The sequence below is a fragment of the Acanthochromis polyacanthus genome, chromosome 16, assembly GCF_021347895.1.
Source record: "Acanthochromis polyacanthus isolate Apoly-LR-REF ecotype Palm Island chromosome 16, KAUST_Apoly_ChrSc, whole genome shotgun sequence".
NCBI lineage: Eukaryota > Metazoa > Chordata > Actinopteri > Pomacentridae > Acanthochromis > Acanthochromis polyacanthus.
The window spans coordinates 14007447-14025821 of NC_067128.1; the positions used below are offsets into that span (position 1 = coordinate 14007447).

General features: G+C 38.3%; 1 protein-coding gene across 5 annotated transcripts in view; it reads right to left on the reverse strand.

Annotated features, from left to right (window-relative positions):
* Window positions 1–18375, reverse strand: part of LOC110962927 (unconventional myosin-VI) — a 206092-nt gene that overhangs the window by 128972 nt on the left and 58745 nt on the right. For all 5 annotated transcript variants that reach the window (XM_051960537.1, XM_051960540.1, XM_051960539.1 and 2 more), the window contains exons 10-11: window positions 17410–17490; window positions 6991–7171 (exon numbers count right to left, since the gene is read on the reverse strand). In XM_051960537.1, coding sequence (XP_051816497.1) covers window positions 6991–7171; window positions 17410–17490 — 262 coding nt within the window. The remainder of the gene's footprint in view (window positions 1–6990; window positions 7172–17409; window positions 17491–18375) is intronic.

Consider the following 18375-nt stretch of genomic DNA (forward strand, 5'->3'; position numbering starts at 1 on the left):
AACAACGTGTGCATTGTTTTGTTGGGTGAACTGCCTTCCTTTTTTTGTTGTCACATTGAATGCTGCCTCTTTTTTGTTTGTTGTGTTGTCTGTACTCTCAACATCATTGTAAATGGGCTTGCCCTCAATGATTCCACAAGGTATAAACAAAGGCTGAATGAAAAAGTGAATGCAATATGGCTTCTTTTTCAGGTTATTGTGCTAGCAGACAATCGGGGGATTCTGATATCCAGGTTTTTGAGTAGTAAGTGTTTATTTTCTTAACAGTTTTCACTTTTAATGCACTTTATACACACGTGGACAAAATTGTTGGTACCCCTCAGTTAAAGAAGGAAAAACCCACAATTCTCACTGAAATCACTTGAAACTCACAAAAGTAACAATAAATAAAAATTTATTGAAAATTAAATAATCAAAATCAGCCATCACTTTTGAATTGTTGATTAACATAATTATTTAAAAAAACAAACTAATGAAATAGGGCTGGACAAAAATGATGGTACCCATAACTTAATATTTTGTTGCACAACCTTTTGAGGCAATCACTGCAATTAAACGATTTCTGTATTTGTCAATGAGCGTTCTGCAGCTGTCAACAGGTATTTTGGCCCACTCCTCATGAGCAAACAGCTCCAGTTGTCTCAGGTTTGATGGGTGTCTTCTCCAAATGGCATGTTTCAGCTCCTTCCACATATGTTCAATGGGATTCAGATCTGGGCTCATAGAAGGCCACTTTAGAATAGTCCAACGCTTTTCTCTCAGCCATTCTTGGGTGTTTTTGGCTGTGTGTTTTGGATCGTTGTCCTGTTGGAAGACCCATGACCTGCGACTGAGACCAAGCTTTCTGACACTAGGCAGCACATTTCTCTCCAGAATGCCTTGATAGTCTTCAGATTTCATCGTACCTTGCACACTTTCAAGACACCCTGTGCCAGATGCAGCAAAGCAGCCCCAAAACATTACTGAGCCTCCTCCATGTTTCACCGTAGGGACAGTGTTCTTTTCTTCGTATGCTTGGTTTTTGAGTCTATGAACATAGAGTTGATGTGCCTTACCAAAAAGCTCCAGTTTGGTCTCATCTGTCCAAAGGACATTCTCCCAGAAGCTTTGTGGCTTGTCAACATGCATTTTTGCAAATTCCAGTCTTGCTTTTTTATGAGTTTTTTTCAGCAGTGGTGTCCTCCTTGGTCGTCTCCCATGAAGTCCACTTTGGCTCAAACAACGACGAATGGTGCGATCTGACACTGATGTACCTTGGCCTTGGAGTTCACCTTTAATTTCTTTGGAGGTTGCTCTGGGCTCTTTGGATACAATTCCAACGATCCGTCTCTTCAATTTGTCATCAATTTTCCTCTTGCGGCCACGTCCAGGGAGGTTGGCTACTGTCCCGTGGGTCTTGAACTTCTGAATAATATGAGCCACTGTTGTCACAGGAACTTCAAGCTGTTTAGAGATGGTCTTATAGCCTTTACCTTTAAGATGTTTGTCTATAATTTTTTTTCGGATGTCCTGGGACAATTCTCTCCTTCGCTTTCTGTTGTCCATGTTCAGTGTGGTACACACCTTTTCACCAAACAGCAGGGTGACTACTTGTCTCCCTTTAAATAGGCAGACTGACTGATTATGAGTTTGGAAACACCTGTGATGTCAATTAAATGACACACCTGAGTTAATCATGTCACTCTGGTCAAATAGTTTTCAATCTTTTATAGAGGTACCATCATTTTTGTCCAGGCTTGTTTCATTAGTTTGTTTTTTTAAATAATTATGTTAATCAACAATTCAAAAGTAATGGCTGTTTTTGATTATTTAATTTTCAATAAATTTTTTATTTATTGTTACTTTTGTGAGTTTCAAGTGATTTCAGTGAGAATTGTGGGTTTTTCCTTCTTTAACTGAGGGGTACCAACAATTTTGTCCACGTGTGTATGCAGTATTATTGATAAGCATAATGTGCACAATACGCCTTACCTGCTCCAATCAGGTTTTAACTTGGAAGGCCCCTGGTACCAAGGAGAAACGATGAGTTGACTGCAATGCCAGTGTCTATGCCTCAAATTGCAAACCAATAGGGGGCAACATTGCTTTCTACATTCATCTTTATATATATATAGTATACAGAACTAATTTCCAGGTGTGTCCCAAGCTTATGTCAGGCTAACAGGCCCAACTGGAGCAACCAAAGACTTCTCATGAACACAGTACAGTTGTGTCTTTCACATTTCTCTCTCTGTGGTCTCCAAATTCACGGTTGTTTGGATATTCTCTTTCTGACCACATCTTCTTCAATGTATAGACTGACTCTCTGCAACAGGTCACTCATACACTCATATCTCTGATGAGTCCAACCATCAGATGTGCAATATTCCTCAAAGGCAGCAATAAGTCTGAACTTTCTGGATGGCTGCCTTTGTCGTTCACAGTCTGAGCTGTATATAATTGGACTTCTGCGTGTTATCGCAAACTAAGTAAAGCTCAACTGCCTTGAAAAAAATACAAATAAATATTCTTTAAAAGCTCCCTAAACCCCCCCCTGAAGGGACCCCTATCCAAACTGTAAGCCAAGCCCGGCTCAAAAACCTGGATGATTGCCTCCTCTGACTGAACACGCTCTATTCGCTTGCTGTAAAACATGCGCCATGATAGCCACCTGCTGCGAGAACCAGTCAATTTAATAGGCGCCCCGCTGCGCTTCCTCTTCTTCCCCGCGGAGGGAAAATGATGGGGAGGAACAGAGAGCTGAGGAACTTCACTGGTGGAGTTCAAAGGATCCGTTGATTTTCATGGAAACCGAGCTTCCCTGGAGGGTTTTAGTTTGAACCACTGTGAAAAATGAGGCGTGAGATGGGGTGGAGCATCTGCAACAACCATGCTGCAATGTGCCTCTTGAAAAGTGGAGAGTATAATACTCGAAATATTAGCCTGAATAATAGCAGCATGACTTGTTTAACTGTGTAATTAATGGATTTCCATTTAGTGAAAGCAAAAAATTCACAAAATTATAAGTCGCCTGTCGTGATTCCATTGGGTTTTAATTACACGTGCAAAACAACAGGTAATAAGAGACAGCCTTTCAGGGCACCGGTGACAAATTTTCAACATATCACAAAACCATTTATCATCAATTTATCATAGAGACTGAACTGAGCGGGAGGGAGATGGAGGCTGAATATTACAGCGATCAATCATCGTGCAGAAATCTTGAGGGATGAGATCAAAAAGGCATCTGCCTCTCAGGAACCAAACCGATGCAGTCAGATGGATGATTTCTGACACGGAGTAAATGCAATCCCAGAGCGCTGTAAGGCTTAAAACCCGTCTGCGTCATCAGTTGGAGCTGATGAAAACTTATCTACAGTCACTGAAAATAAACAACGGGTACTAACTCTGATCTGAAGGGATCAATCTCTATAGCGGTTTAACAAGAACATTGAACAGAGTTTGCAATCAAGTATTTTAAACGTCTCTGATGAGATTTTCCAGCCACAGAGAGTCATGTAATTTTACTGAAGACATTTAAAATAACCAAGGATTAAAATACAATAGGAGCAAATGCATATTTCTATTTTGACTCCTTTTAGAGAGTCATAAAGGTAAGATTCAGAGTTTCATGTCTGTGGAGATGGGTTGAAAACTGCAAAGTAAAGCCAGCAATCAAACAAAACTGAATTATTATTACTGACCCACCAGCCCATGTCTGGGTCTGCTCCTGCTGCTTTATATAAACTTAATAAACGTACATTTTCTAATACCTTTGGCACCGTTGGGACAAAGTATAGCTATGTGCGCTGTGTGGGCTTCAGCATATTTTTAAACTTAGTTTCCGGCACTGTTTTGCATATTTTAAACCTCTAAACTCCAAGTAGTTTCTGGGTTTCTTTGCTGCTGTCACATGTTTAGCCATGGCTAATAGCAGAGAGAACTCAAAAATGCAATCTGTGCAGTATAACAAAGTTATACACCGATCAGCCACAACATTATGACCACTCACAGGTGAAGTGAATAACATCAGACATCCTGTTATAATGCAACGTTCTGCTAGGAGACCTTAACTCCTGACATTCATGAGGATGTTTGACATGTTCACTTAAACACTGCAGGCAGAGCAACCCCTCACCCTCCGCAGGACAATGCAACCCGACACACCATCACACACTGTTCACCTGATCTAGGTGTTATGTCATCTGACTGCAACCCACAGGACCCACAGAAATCACTGGCGCCACAGGACATCCCCAGAGGTCCTGTGTCCACGCCCCACCAGGTCAAAGGAGTTTTAGCAGCATAAAGGGGACCAACACAATATTAGACAGTTATGTATGTTATGCCTGATCGCTGTATTTTTATATATAGCACAAAAAGCAAAAACTGAATTACTTAGAATTATTCTTTCATAGAACTTTAAGGACCTGGAATCAACAAGTGCAACAGCTTTGCAAGTGCCCAAAGGTGCAACCAATACTGCAGTAAGTGCTGACTGTACATATTGTTGATATTTTATGGCATATATTTGAATGTGAATGTCCCATTCTTGCTGCTTATCCACTCCGTGTAAACTGCAGTTCAGTCCAGCTCAGCTTAAAAATCCCACAATTTTGCCTGTTAGCTGCAGCTGAGTCACTAAAGGCTTCAGGGTTACACTGAGGATTTTTTTTATAGAATCTGGTCAGAGCAGATTACATATTTTTTTTGAAGAACTTTTAAAAGAGATGTGTAGAAAAAAAGTGACTGATCCAATTTCATAAGTCTAAGCGTAGGTCTGCTTTAAGACAAAAGAGCAAGCAACAGATAAGTGGTTCAAATTCTACTGGAAAGGAAAAAATCCAATGATTTTTCTTGATTTTACTGTTTCTAACTCTGATAAATGGTGCCACTTTTGCCATTTTTTTAAAAAGATGACATACCTTTCCAATCTACTGGTGGGTTTTGGGGTTTGAAGGGTTAATATGTGTTATGTCATCTGACTGAGTATGGCACACATATAAAATTATTAAAGCCATATATTGATTTTTTTCCATGTTAATTAAATAAATAAAGCTGCTACACATTTTTTTCAGATTGATTCTTTGTGGTGACGGTCCTGTCCAATACATTAGAGTGACGCAGACATCCACAGCCATCAGTCTCACTGCCGTTTGTGAATTAAAACATCCAAACTTGTAAGTAAAGCCACTAGAAAACCGTGAAAACATGTGACTGAAAATGTCCCCACGAGAAGCCAATCCCCTTTTCAAGCCTTTATTATGACATCGTGTATGTAACACCCTTTAATTTGCCCTGGCTGGCTGCAAAAAAAAAAAAAGCCAGAGTCACATGAGCTCAGAATTAGCTTGTAGCAGAGCGACAGTAAACCGTCACTGCACATTAGGCTAAACGTGATGCTCTTAACTTTGCAGATGTGAAAGCAGCAAAAGAACAAACAGCTCAATGAGTGGAGCCTTGAAAGCCTTAAAAATCACACATTCTGGACAGGCTCCCTGTCGCTGGCTTACATGATTCAACAGGCTGAACGTCCTTCCACAGAGTCATTAAAACAGCTGCACGGATGTGATAATGAACATGTCACAGCACATTAGCCAATAACATCCCCACCTCTGAACTCTTTAACATTCTCCCAACGAAGCTTCCAACGCTGCCTCTGAGGTTCTGTGTCCTTGTCAGAATGTTCAGTTATCAGGTTCAACATCTAGCACCGACTGTGGTTTTTTTGTTTTTTTTTTCCTCAGGAATACAGAATTCACTGGCCATGAACTGAAGCCTCTAACATCTCGGTTCATTCGAGGTCTTCCTCAGTTCATTACAAAGCAAATCACCAAGGCTGTCCTCCTGCACAGAATTGAGCTTTAGTGAATCAGAAGTGGAATTTGCACAGTTGAAGGAACGAGGTTACGGCAGGCTTTTTTTCAGATTGGATTCAGATTCAGGGTCTGCTCACTGATTGCAGTTTAACCCCCTGCACCACAAAAAACACCATCAGTTCTGAAAGGCACATTATCATTTGACAAAACCGTCAGTTATTTGAGGAAAAATTCAGAAACTTTTTGGCAAAATTGCAGGCTGTGATTACACAGAATTGAAACACTTTTAAATATAATCAGTCAAACATTTATAAAATGCAGAGTCATATGTTTTTCTCCTGTATTCAGCTGTGGCCTCTTGGAAAATGCTGTACATGTTGATTCCAGTTTATTTTCAACTTTCATCCATTCATTTCTCGTGACTTGTGGAATTCTAACTGTGTCATACTGCATACTGTGGTGTTTCCAGAGAGGTGCAGGACTTTATGGACTTTATGTAGGGATAAATGAGTCCACAGTGAGTTCACAATTTGACATGGGCATAAAAAGCCCACATACTAATTGGGGTTCAGAGTTAAATATTAATATTACACTTGGATTTACCACCGATCCATCTAGAGTGATGTCTTTGTATATTCATAGTGGATCTCATTGTTTTTTCCACAGACAGAACTGCTTCCCTTCTATTTTTTAGATTCAGCGCGGTATAATATTTGACATTTGGATGACAAATAGAGGAAATCAAAAACAGCGCCAACATTTCAGCCTATTTGGAAACAAGCAGCAGTGGAAAAAACATCAGTTGTCTATGTGGAACATTATAAAACTGATATATTCCTCCACTATGCTGCAGACTGTTTGTCACTGCCTATTACTGTCTCTACATATAATCATTTCTGTACCAGGGTGTTGCTCCTCACAGTTTCTATGTCTCAGTGAATTTATATGATTTGTTTTGGTAAAACAGAAAAGCAAAGTTTGATTCAGTTGGATGAGTTCAGCTTTGTTTCCTGAAAAAAAAAAAAAAAGGGCATAAAGGTTGGATTTGTACCTGAAGAAGCTACAGCATGTTGGCAGGAGTTTGGAGCTTTAACCCACAAATCTATGAAAGGAACTGAAAAGCACATTTTGTACGAAGTTGGAACCCATTTAGAGACCTCACTTCATTCACTGAGATTCCACTGCAGCTCACCTGATGTGCTTCCAGCCTCTTCGAAGTCTATGTTTCCGAGGTGCAGCACGCCGGCCACCACTCTGAACAGATCCAGCTTCTCCGTGTCGTCCAGGCCGATCTTCTTCATGGCTACGCACATCCTGTTGAAGTCGCCGTGGTCGTCCAGCAGCGGATCCTTCAGCGGGCCCGACTTTGTGTGCTGAGGAGAGAGTTCAGACTGACATTTAAACTTTCCCCACTTTTACAGCTTTACCTTCCTTCCAAGGCCTGCCGATTAATCTTGCCTCTTTCAAACATACCAGGTCATATTTTTTACTCTTGTCCTTTCAACCCATCTACATTCATTCTGACCTTCTAACTTAATGTCGGCCGTATTTTTATCCTTCGTTTCTTTGCCCTTAACTTCTGAAGTGCTTACAGGGCTCCTTTTAATTTCGCCTTCCAAACAGCTCACTCTGTTGTGGCTCCTTACCCTTCGGTCTACCTGCACCTTTCTTTGTGTGCTTCCTACGCTTTGGAAGTCGGGGTCACTGAGAAATAGTTTGCATTCTTTAAAGCAAAGGTATACCTTTGTCTGGCAAACCTTGTAAACTTTTAGCAGAAACCAGACTGACCTTAATCTTCAAACCAACCTCACCACAACCGTGAGCCAACAGGGTACATATGTAATGGGGTTTTTTTTTTAAAAAACTTGAGTGTACTGCACAGAAAAACTGTAAAAAGCAGAGTAAGCAGTGCCTGAAAAATCACAATCTGCAGCAGAGGCAAGGTAAAGATATCGAAGTAGGAAAACAAACACACATACAGTACAGCTGAGAAACTCAGTCAAGAAAGTCACAGTGCAAAGAAGCTAAAGTAGATGATAAAACCTCTGTGTCCCCTGTGACAGGATAAAGTAGAGCACAACTTTTTCTGTTTGGCTTATTCTACTATTGTATGAGGCTCTAGTTGCATTTTCTCGTAGATTATTTTTTTAATTTATACTCATAAAATCATATAGCTCAACAACAGCTAGAGGGTAACATTCGCTGCAAACCAAACCTCTGATTGATTCTACTTGTGGCCATTTCACTGGATTCTACTACTATTTATTAGGTCATTAGGAGCATTTTCACTCAAAACAGAGAAAAACACCACACTCCTATAGAAGAAAATAAACTAAAACTGTGCACTCAAGCAAACTGTGTGAACCGCCACCAACAGAAGGTGACACTCCAATATGCAAGGATTTATGAGAACGTCAGGGGGAAAAACGTTGACACCAGTAAAATAGCAGTTCCTGCTTGGAAAGGTTCCGTCAAAAAAGCAAAGTCTGGACGGATGCCAAAGCACAACAAACTTCAGGCGGCGAAGTTTTGCTCTGTCGGACATTTAACTGCATCATTACCTCATCTGGGGGGGGTGTTTCTGTATGCCAGCAGGAAATCTCAAAATGCAGTCAAAAATATTAATTAGATTTGGTAAAATGGTGTCAGTGCAGTAGCTACAGCATGAATGAGTTTTTGTCGAGAGCCTGTTCTGATGTTTTTTCAGCCCCTAGTGGCCAGAAAGTGAATAACTCTCCTTTAATATTATGAGACAGGACATTAAATGAAACAAACTGTTGTTTTTCTAATACAATACAGTATTTTAATTAAGAAAATCTGCATTTTGTTACTGACGCTGTGCATATTTAAATGCAGATACAGAAACAGGTTAAAAGTTTTCACCTTTTCTATGACTATTATTTTGTTCTGAGATCAGCTGTTGAGTAGCGAGACATCAGCGGTTTTAGCTGTGATCAGTTAGGTTGTGCAGAGGGAAAAAAAACCCTAAAGCAACCCTACAGATGGAAATAAAAATGAATCCTCCCAAATTAAAAGCAATAACTGCCTCCTCATATCACAGTGGTGTGAAAGGATCGAGCTGACGCTGCTGCCAATCAGCAATAATGCAGACTTGCCAATTATTTGAATTTTAAACTAATTAACATTTTATCTTGTGATGAGAACATTTTCTAATAAAGAGACTTTCCAAATTTCGAGTCAACATCTGGCTTTTTGCTGTGCTTTTGAAAGTGGCTGGTGGAAAAAAAAAAAGGTGGATGCAAATGTTTGGGAAGGCGGATAAATCAACTGCACTGTGACATTCTGATACATCATAAGTCGACTGAAACGCTCTATATTTTCTACACAGCAGAGGAAAGTAGGAAACCTACAGAAAGCACTCCAGAGGTGAAACAAAGATTAAAATCAGCATGCACGGACCCCCCCTCCCCGACAGTCAGATACGATAAGAACCCCACGATGAGGCTAGCAAACTTTGAAAAACAAAGACAAGGACCCTCAATCACCTTGTCATCCTGCGTGATTCGAGATGGAGCAGTGAGGAGACATACAGGACATCATTCATCAGTGATCACAGCAAAGTCACTACAACTGCAACTAATGCTTGTGAGCATTTGTTTAAATAAACCTGAAGCACGTGGGAGTAAGACTGTGTTCCTAAAGTTCTATCTTGTGTTGTCTTACCTGAATTTGAGGCTACTTTAAAGTTAATGCAGGATACATCTCTGTAATCACGGGCTTAATCAGACATTACCTGAGCTGTCCTGCTGTGCTCCCAGTGCTCGAATAAAGGCACACAGCTGAAGTTTGTCTGCAAATATTATTTCAGCCAAGTCTCTGTGGACTCTGAGGTTGTGAAATAAAGCAAGAGGACGTCAAAAAAAGCAAACTTCTCTAAAATCATTTCCCAGGACAAAACTCTGTCCTATTTACTCTTATTTTTTATGCTGTTGCTGGCATTTTCATCTGCCCAGGGACTACAGTTGGAAACTAGCTTTATAGCTAAAACTGGTACATTTACAGAAATGTTGATTAATGTGCACTGTCCCTGTTCAAATAAACTAATAAAATAAAATAAATATTTCTAGCTGGTTTTGCTTCCTCGATACAAAAAAAGACTTTTGTTCAAACGCTATCAGATAATTGTGTTTCACAGGCCGGCAGCGATTACAACTGAATGATGAGCAACATATTTTTTTGCTATTGTCCTGCATTGTGTTTGTTTTTATTTTTCCAGACAGGTTGGATTAGTTTTTTTAACAACTTTGTTTAAATACTTCAATTTCAGGTTTAAAGAATTAAGAAAGCCAAACTTGACTCATGCTGTATAACTTTACTTTTTCGATTAAATAGTCCCTCGCTGCTGTTTCCTCATCCAAAGAACCTTAACACATCCATTTATCCTGCTGATACACATTGTGAGTATCTGGGGATGTATTTTTAAGTTGTTTGTCTAGTAGAAAGACATTTTTTTCAGCATTTTGCAGATCATTATTCCGGGTTAGGAGGAAGTGAGTTTACCTTACCCAAAACAGGCCCAGCAGATGACTATATAACAGAAAAGCAGTATTTTAGAGGTTAGTCGTTGAAGAAGGTATGAGGTAGACATGTCTTATTTTACTGTAAATCATCAGATTTTTTAAATTTAAGGATATGAAATATGACAAATAAAGATGTCATGTATAAAATTATACTCTATTTTTAATTCAGAGAATGCAGTTTTAGGTCTGGTAGTCGTCCAACTGATTTTAAGACAACATGCCAGTATATCCAAGATTTAATCTGACTGAGAAAAATGTAGGTTTCTAAAAAAAAAAAAAAAGTAAGGAAGAAAAACTAATGTTGTTTGAACTTTTGCCTTTGGACAAGAGAGACACACATTTTATAACTACAATCCATCACTCTACTCAGAGATAGCTGGCCTGGGAAGAGAGCACTAAACTGATCTCACACTGCCATTTCAATCACTTGAACCATCGGGGTGAAATGTCCTCCTTAAACTTTACAGTTACAACCTCAATTAAAAGCATATTTCAGCTTTCAGACACAATGTTCTGTGTTAAAGTCCAGTGAGAAGATACAACAGTTTCAGCTCATGGTGAAGTTGTGATATCTTGAGTCAGAAGAATTGTGAAACAATGTCTTCATTTTTAAGGACTGAGTTGAAAAATTGTGGTATTATTTAAAAAATCTCAAAGATACACTCAGACATTCCTGAGTTTACTGAGTTACGTAGCATTATGTTACATAATCTCACATTATGAAGCATGGCACTATGTAGCATAACTTAATAGAGCAGGTCATAATGTATCAGAAGGCAACAGTGTAATATACTGTAGTGTAAGATAAAGTATGGTAATGTCGTGAAACAGTGTAAACTCATTTAGTGTAACCTCACATAGCATAGTGTAGCGTAACAAACAATGTAGCTTAGTATAACATAGTATAATATAACACAACATAGTGTAAGTTAATTTAGTGCAACCTCACAAAACACAGAATAGCATAATGCAGCATAACATAATGCAGCATAACATAGTACAACGTAGTCTAGTGTACGTTTACTTAGTGTAACCTCACATAACAGCATAACATAATGTAACATAGCATAGCGTAGCATAGCATAACGTAGGATAGCACAACATAGTAACACGTAGCATAACATAATGTAGCATAGTGTAACCTCACATAACATAACGTAGCATATCATGGCGTAGCATACCATAATATAGCATAGCATAACATTGTGTAATGCAACATAACATTGTGTAAACTAGCTTTGTGTGACCTCATAACACAGCATAACATAATGCAGCATAACAGAACGCAGCACAACAGAACGCAGCACAACAGAACGCAGCACAACAGAAGGTAGCATAACCTCACAGCATAATGCAACGTAGTGTATTGTAACATAATATAAGTTAACTTAGTGTAACCTTACAAAGCGCGGTGAAGTGAAGCATAGCATTACTTACCCCAATAACTACTACCCAACTTAACCCACTTTACTTCACTCGCTAGTCTAATGCAGCAACACAGCGTCACATGTATAGCTGTGTGCAGAGTAACACAAATGTATGTCATATTAGCTCAAATTAGATTGTAGAAAGTTACATAGCATTACTTCACATTACTATTTATCAAACCATCCAGAGCTAAGATTATTTTGCCACCAAAAAATTGTTTTCTGTTTCTGTGTTTTTATGCTGCGTAGCTTAATAATGTTGCTTAGGTGAACCAAATGAAAAGAAATGAGAAAAAGTGTGATGTAGCATTACATGACATCACTTTTTAAGAAGAACATGTTGGTTACTGGTACATTTAATCAATGTATCTTCAGCAATGCTTTTTATTGGATTATCATTATTGCTGTAAAGAAATATGCTGTTACAAAATGAATATTAAATATGCCTTCATGCTACAACACTGACACTGTTCATGCTATTAACATCTGGTGAACTGCTGTAGAACAGGAACGCTGCTTCTCTGTATTGCTGTATTGACCATCTTAAAACCATTGCTGCTATTGTACAATATTGCACATAAGTTCTATGTATTGTTTACCTTAGTTTTATCCTTACCTGAGCGTCATGTTTACCTTAGCTTTATATCCAGTTCTATATTCACCTTAGTTTCATGCTTAGTTTAGCTTTATGTCTACCTTAGTTTTATTTCCTTTATCCTCATTCATTATACTTATTTTTTAAAATCTCACACAACAGTGCTAATTATTTGAATAGATGAAAACGTTAAAAACTATTTGCAATACATTATTTATGGTTAAACTAATACAAAGAATTATAGATTAGAACTTCTGTGTTTCAGAGAAAGTGGTGAAGTTAATTATAAATACACGCAATTGAATTAGACTCTCAGCAGAATATTCCGCTATTGAAGCGCCATCTTGAGTGGAACAATTGTGCACCAATCTGTTGTCTATGTTCTTCTTAATGGGCATAATAATTAATAATGCCACACGGCAGGGAATTCCATATACAGCAGCAGTAATGCAATACTTGTGCATAATTAATCAAAGGCCAAAGGCAAGAGAACCAGCTCATTTCACATGATGAGTTTTTTCTTATTAATTCAGCGCACTAGATGTCTTTGTGTTGTGCAGCCTCTCAGTCAGGCTGCTAATTAAAATGTTTGCTGTTTGAATATAAGCATCTGAAAACTGAGATTATATGAGAAATCTTTAAGAGGGTCTTTGTTATTGAGACAATCTGGTGCTGGGGTTCATTGCTTTTGTGAGCTAAGCAAGCCTTCATAATTATGCATATATATGTGTATGCACAAGTCCTCATAGATTAATATTTATATTTTCAAAGGGGATTAGTGAAAACATTCTCTGCTTTGTTATCTGGTTGTTCCACCTCAGTTGCTTGAGGCAGGAGCACAAGTTTTCTTCCTATTTGCCAACAAATTGCTGCAAATCAAGTCATGATATTCTAATGTTTTAATGAAAACAAGCAACATCATCAACTGAAAATGTGCTTTAGTTTGAAATCTCTCACCTTAAACCTTTCAAAATAGAAAAATTACGTTGCATAATCTGAGTGCTAGAGGTTTAACTAACTTACAAACTAAAAAAATGTCGGCATATTTTATTTTCATAATTTGGTCGTAGACGAACAACAGGATTTTTTCTGTTACATAAGGAATTGTCAGAGCCTATTTGCACATTTGTTTAAAGAAACAAAAAAGGCAATCAAGTGAGATCAAGACACTCTTAAAATGAAAAAACGACTCATTCTTACTTTTGCTCTGAAAGTCGATTTCACACCCAATAAAACCAACCCTTGTTCAAGTCAGTCCACTCTCAAGGTTTGCCGTTACATCCAACAGCTTACTGTGGTTACCGTCAGCAAACATCACAACTTGTTGATATTACAGAGTCAGCTTGGTTTTTGTCTGCTGCTACATTAGGTTTCGGCATGTTCCAATATCCTGTAACTGTCACTGATGGCTGCTCTACAACAGTTACAGTCTCTCCTTTGTCTGTACTGACTCATGAGACATTTGTCGAATTTTTGCAACAACGTGGTTTTCCTGCTGAGTTGCAGTCCGTATAAAAAGTATTTATCTCTTCCCTATAAAGCCTGTAAACAACTTTTCAGGAATGGATATACTGGCACAGCCTTAAATATTTATCAGCAGTCCTTCTAATAAAGTTGACATTTAACTGCATTGTTTGAATGATTATAATAAGTACATTCATCACCAGCCTTAAAGACAACAGCATGCATTTTAATAGGGCTGGACCCGAACATCTCGAATATCCGAATATTTGTTCGCTACGGCGGTATCTGGATATTAATTTTGGTATCCGAATATTCGGCCCGCCCCCCCTGGGCGGACTTTACCGGGCGGAAGGAATATTCGGATATTCGTCTTTAATCGGGCCCGAATATCCAGAGACCAGAAACCACTATTCGGGCCTGCCCTACATTTTAATAATTAGAAGTTTTATTGACATGAAGTAGTCCTCCAATTCTAAAAAAAAACATCTGTATTTTATTTTTGTCAATAATGCAAGACCACATGTTGGTCCCTCGAACACTTAAGTTCTGATCAAAATTTCTCAATAAAGCAGCTTTTCTTTGCAGGAACTTTGGTCAGGCGTGAGAAGGCACCAATGTTTAAGGGAACTCTCCTGTAATCGGCCCTTTCAGCCTCTCTGTTTCTACAGCGAGGTGAGATCTGACAGCTACAACCATGATGTCAGCTCTGATTGCACCAAACAATGACAAACAGTAGCTACCCAACGTAACTCCATTTCCACAAACACATTAGAAATAAAAGTAACTGAATTTTCCCAAATGATTGTTTTCTGTAATGATTTCAACCATTTCTCTTACACCGCCTTCAGGCCGTTCTGAAACAACCAATGGGAATTACTTTCTGTCCTCCAGTGTTCCAACCACTTACATTTCCATTAGATCACAACCTTTTCCTTTATCACCACCCTCAGTACAAACTCTAGCGTTTTGTCCATTTCTACCAGCACTTCTACTACTTACATTCTTCAGTGAGGTGAAATTATTTCACGTGTCAGAAAGATATATTCAGTCAGAGAATTAAACAGCACCAGGATGTAAAAGGACAAAGGCAGTTTTCAAACCAAAAAGAGACCTGAAGTCCCCGACAAGCAGCAAAATGTCTAGTTTAGGGGTTTCAAAAACTAATAAAAAATCTTAACCAGTTCTAATGCAGCAATCAATTATTTAAGAAGACATAAAATCTTTTTTTTTTTTAATTGAATGTCCCATCTGTAATTATAAATGTGAGTACAAACCTACCAGAGTGTGTGCCTCTGACTTTATCTTACCATCTGTCAGTAACGTGTGCGATATGACTGATCAGGGTGTGTGCAGACTACTTCTTATGCATCACTGCTGTGTTGCTTTAAACACCTATCAGAGTTAACTTGGATTTAGTTTCAGACAAATATGGCAATTTTACTCATTTCATCAGGCAGTCATGTCATATTTTGAACTTCTTTAAGCTACAGCTGTTGCCATCTTTGTTGTGTGGAGTTACCATGGTTACAGGTGTCTTTTCTTGTTAATGGGGAAATTAATTGAAAAGGCACTATTAACTTGTTCCTGAGCACAGTGTTCTTTTCCCTGTTTTGTAGCAATACAATACTGCATTAGCACGGCTTCTTGTTCTTTCAACTGCGAAGATTTATTTATGAGCAGATTCACTCACTGGTTCACTAAAAGAGCATTAAAAAAAACAAGAATATTACTGACGGAGACATTAAATTGTAGTACGAGAGGTCAAATCAGCTTCTGAAAAAGAAATATTTTGGCCACAGTGTATGATTCTGTACATCAGTGAGGCTTTATATTGAAAGAGCAATTAGTTAATTGGTTGTTATTTGACGCTAATGTTTGGCTTTTGTTTCTCATATTTCTCGTTTACTAAAATAAAAAAATACTGGAGTGTTTTTCTGACACTTGTGCGTAGGTTTGGGGTCCACCTCTTTCCAGCAACCTCAGTCTCATCATTTCTGTTTCACATTAACCCTCTGAAATCCAGGCAGTTTCTGGGCGTTTTCTGCTCCTGTCACATTATTACTCACTGTGGGCTCTTTTTTTTTTTTACAGCAATATAAAAGCCTGCACTTCTATGGACAAAATAAAAGCCTGGAAGTAGAAGTAGATCCAAAAAAATTTGTGCAGTATGACAAAGTTATAATGCCCTATCATTGAAAAAAAATAAATAAATTGAAATAATATGCTATCAGTACGTGCAACATTTTTTCAAGTGCCCACAGGTGTCACCAATACTGGAAAAAAGGGCAACTCAACATACAATAAAGGGTTCATTAAGGGTTAACTATATTTTTGGTTTGTTTCCATACTAGTTTTCTACCTGCTTTGCAGTTCAATCGAGAACTTCCTACATTTTCGTCACATGACTGATGGTCGTGGCTGACTCACTAATGGCTTCCAGATTGCAAAAAACAGTGCAGAACTTTTAGCATTATTCAGAATCGGGTGATTGGTTTTATCAAATTTTCAAATGAGACATGTAGAAACAAGTGAACCTAAGGGGGGAAAAAACTGACTTTAAGCTTAGATTTCTTTAATTTTCCTGACAGAATGAAGCATCGCAGATAAGTAACTCTACGACAGTGAAAAAAAATCTAAATCGGACAAATCTCTCTGTTTTTGCAGCTTCTGCCTCAGATAAATGGTTAAACTTTGGCAATTTCTTCTAAGGTAATAAGTCTTTCAAACCCTACGGCAGGTCTTTGGATTCTGAGGATTAAGGCATTTTATTACTGTCCTCCCATGTCAGGCACAAAAACATGATTTTTAGAATAAAACTGATGTCAGGCACACCTTCCTGCAGTAGTTTTCAGTGTCTTGACACATTTCTATCGAAGCAGTGAGCTTTTTATTATTTATTTGGGAAGCATAAGAGATAATGAAGTCCCTTCCTGAAGCTGTTCTAATTTGTGGTAGATCGTTAATGACAGAAGATGAGATGGACCACAGAACACGCTGACCCAAATATTTTAACAATACAATTACATGCCTCCTTTTGAACACCCCTCACAAAATCCTCAGTGCAGTTGGAACACTGGACAAAGAGCTTGAAACAAACTAACTGATGTAGTGAACAGCGAGATAACAAAGGAGGGGACGAGCTGTCAATCTGTCCTGCACACTGAGACAAAAACTATGTGAAGAAAACAGGAACTGGAGACAGTAAAGCTGAATGAATCTGCTGAGTCAAGTTTAACGAGGAGGTAATGGAGTTTGCAGAACGACTGTTTCCTTTCTTACAGCCCACAGGGCGATGAGGCACTTCTTTTTTTTTTTTTTTTTTTTTACACGTAGTTTGCATTGTAACTAAAGATTGAAAATCAAACACAGGGGACACAAACTCATTGCAGCTACACAAGACTGTAAGTCCTATCTGGAATAGGAAGAAAAAAAAAACACTTTGCAGTTCACAAACTTCATTTAACAACTGAACTTACTCCCAGAGAGTTTCAGCTCAACATTTTAGAACCCTTCTGTCTTTAAATAGTTCTTTTGTGGACGATCATAAAGCAAAATGCAGTGAATTGTTTGAATTTATACTGTACCTCTGGGCTCTTGCGGTTCTGCATGATATTTTTGTCCGTGTCTTTGGTAGCGAAGAAGCGAGTGCATCCTCTGTTCAGGTACTGCAAGGCAATCAGAGACAGAAAATATGAGCAAAAAACTCTCCTTCAACAACATTAAAAAAGAAGATTTCAAAGTAGTTAAAAACAAAGACCACATTAGAAAATGTAGAAGAGGTTCTTACACTTTGTAGCAACTAACCTGGCACAAAAAATGATGATACAAATATAGAATCTTTAGCCATGTATCTGTTTAAGAATGCTAACTTAATTAGAATGTTACCAATCTGTGACATCAGTGAACCCTACAGTCCAACAGGCCTGTAAGATCTGCTGGGTTACACCTTTTAACTGTTTGTCCAGTCACATTCCACAACACGTCTCCAATAAGTCAGCTTTAAAGAAGTTTGGAGCGTATCTTTGAATAGTGAATGAAAAGCAACATCTTTTTTAAATCACAGTCAATAGAAAAAGATGTCCTTTGGATTCAGTGGCCACCATGATAAAAAGAGAGGTAATGATAAAAGCCATGTAAGGTTTCAAGCTTTTTTTCAGTGAACATCAAGTCTCGGAGCGCTTTTTGATTTTTGTCTTTATCGGTTGTCATCCAGTTGAATGCATCAGCTTTTCAATCCTGTAGAAACATACATTTTGATTATTTAGCAATTAATCTTTAATCGCTTTATTATCAATAAGTGTATTTGTAATTTGCTGCCTTCACTGGAAAAGTGAAAAAATCATGAACAAATAAAATGATCATGAAAGGTCCAACATTGTGTCCTTTTACAGGCAATTAAGTGACACATGTCCCCAGAATGTGTTTTCAATTTTTTTCCCCCAACTCAGAATACCCCAAAATTGTTAATTTCCCCATGACTTTAAACCCCTTGTTTAAATGCAGCTTAGCACTCCCCCCCCCCTTCAGAAAGAAGACTCTCTCTGCATCTG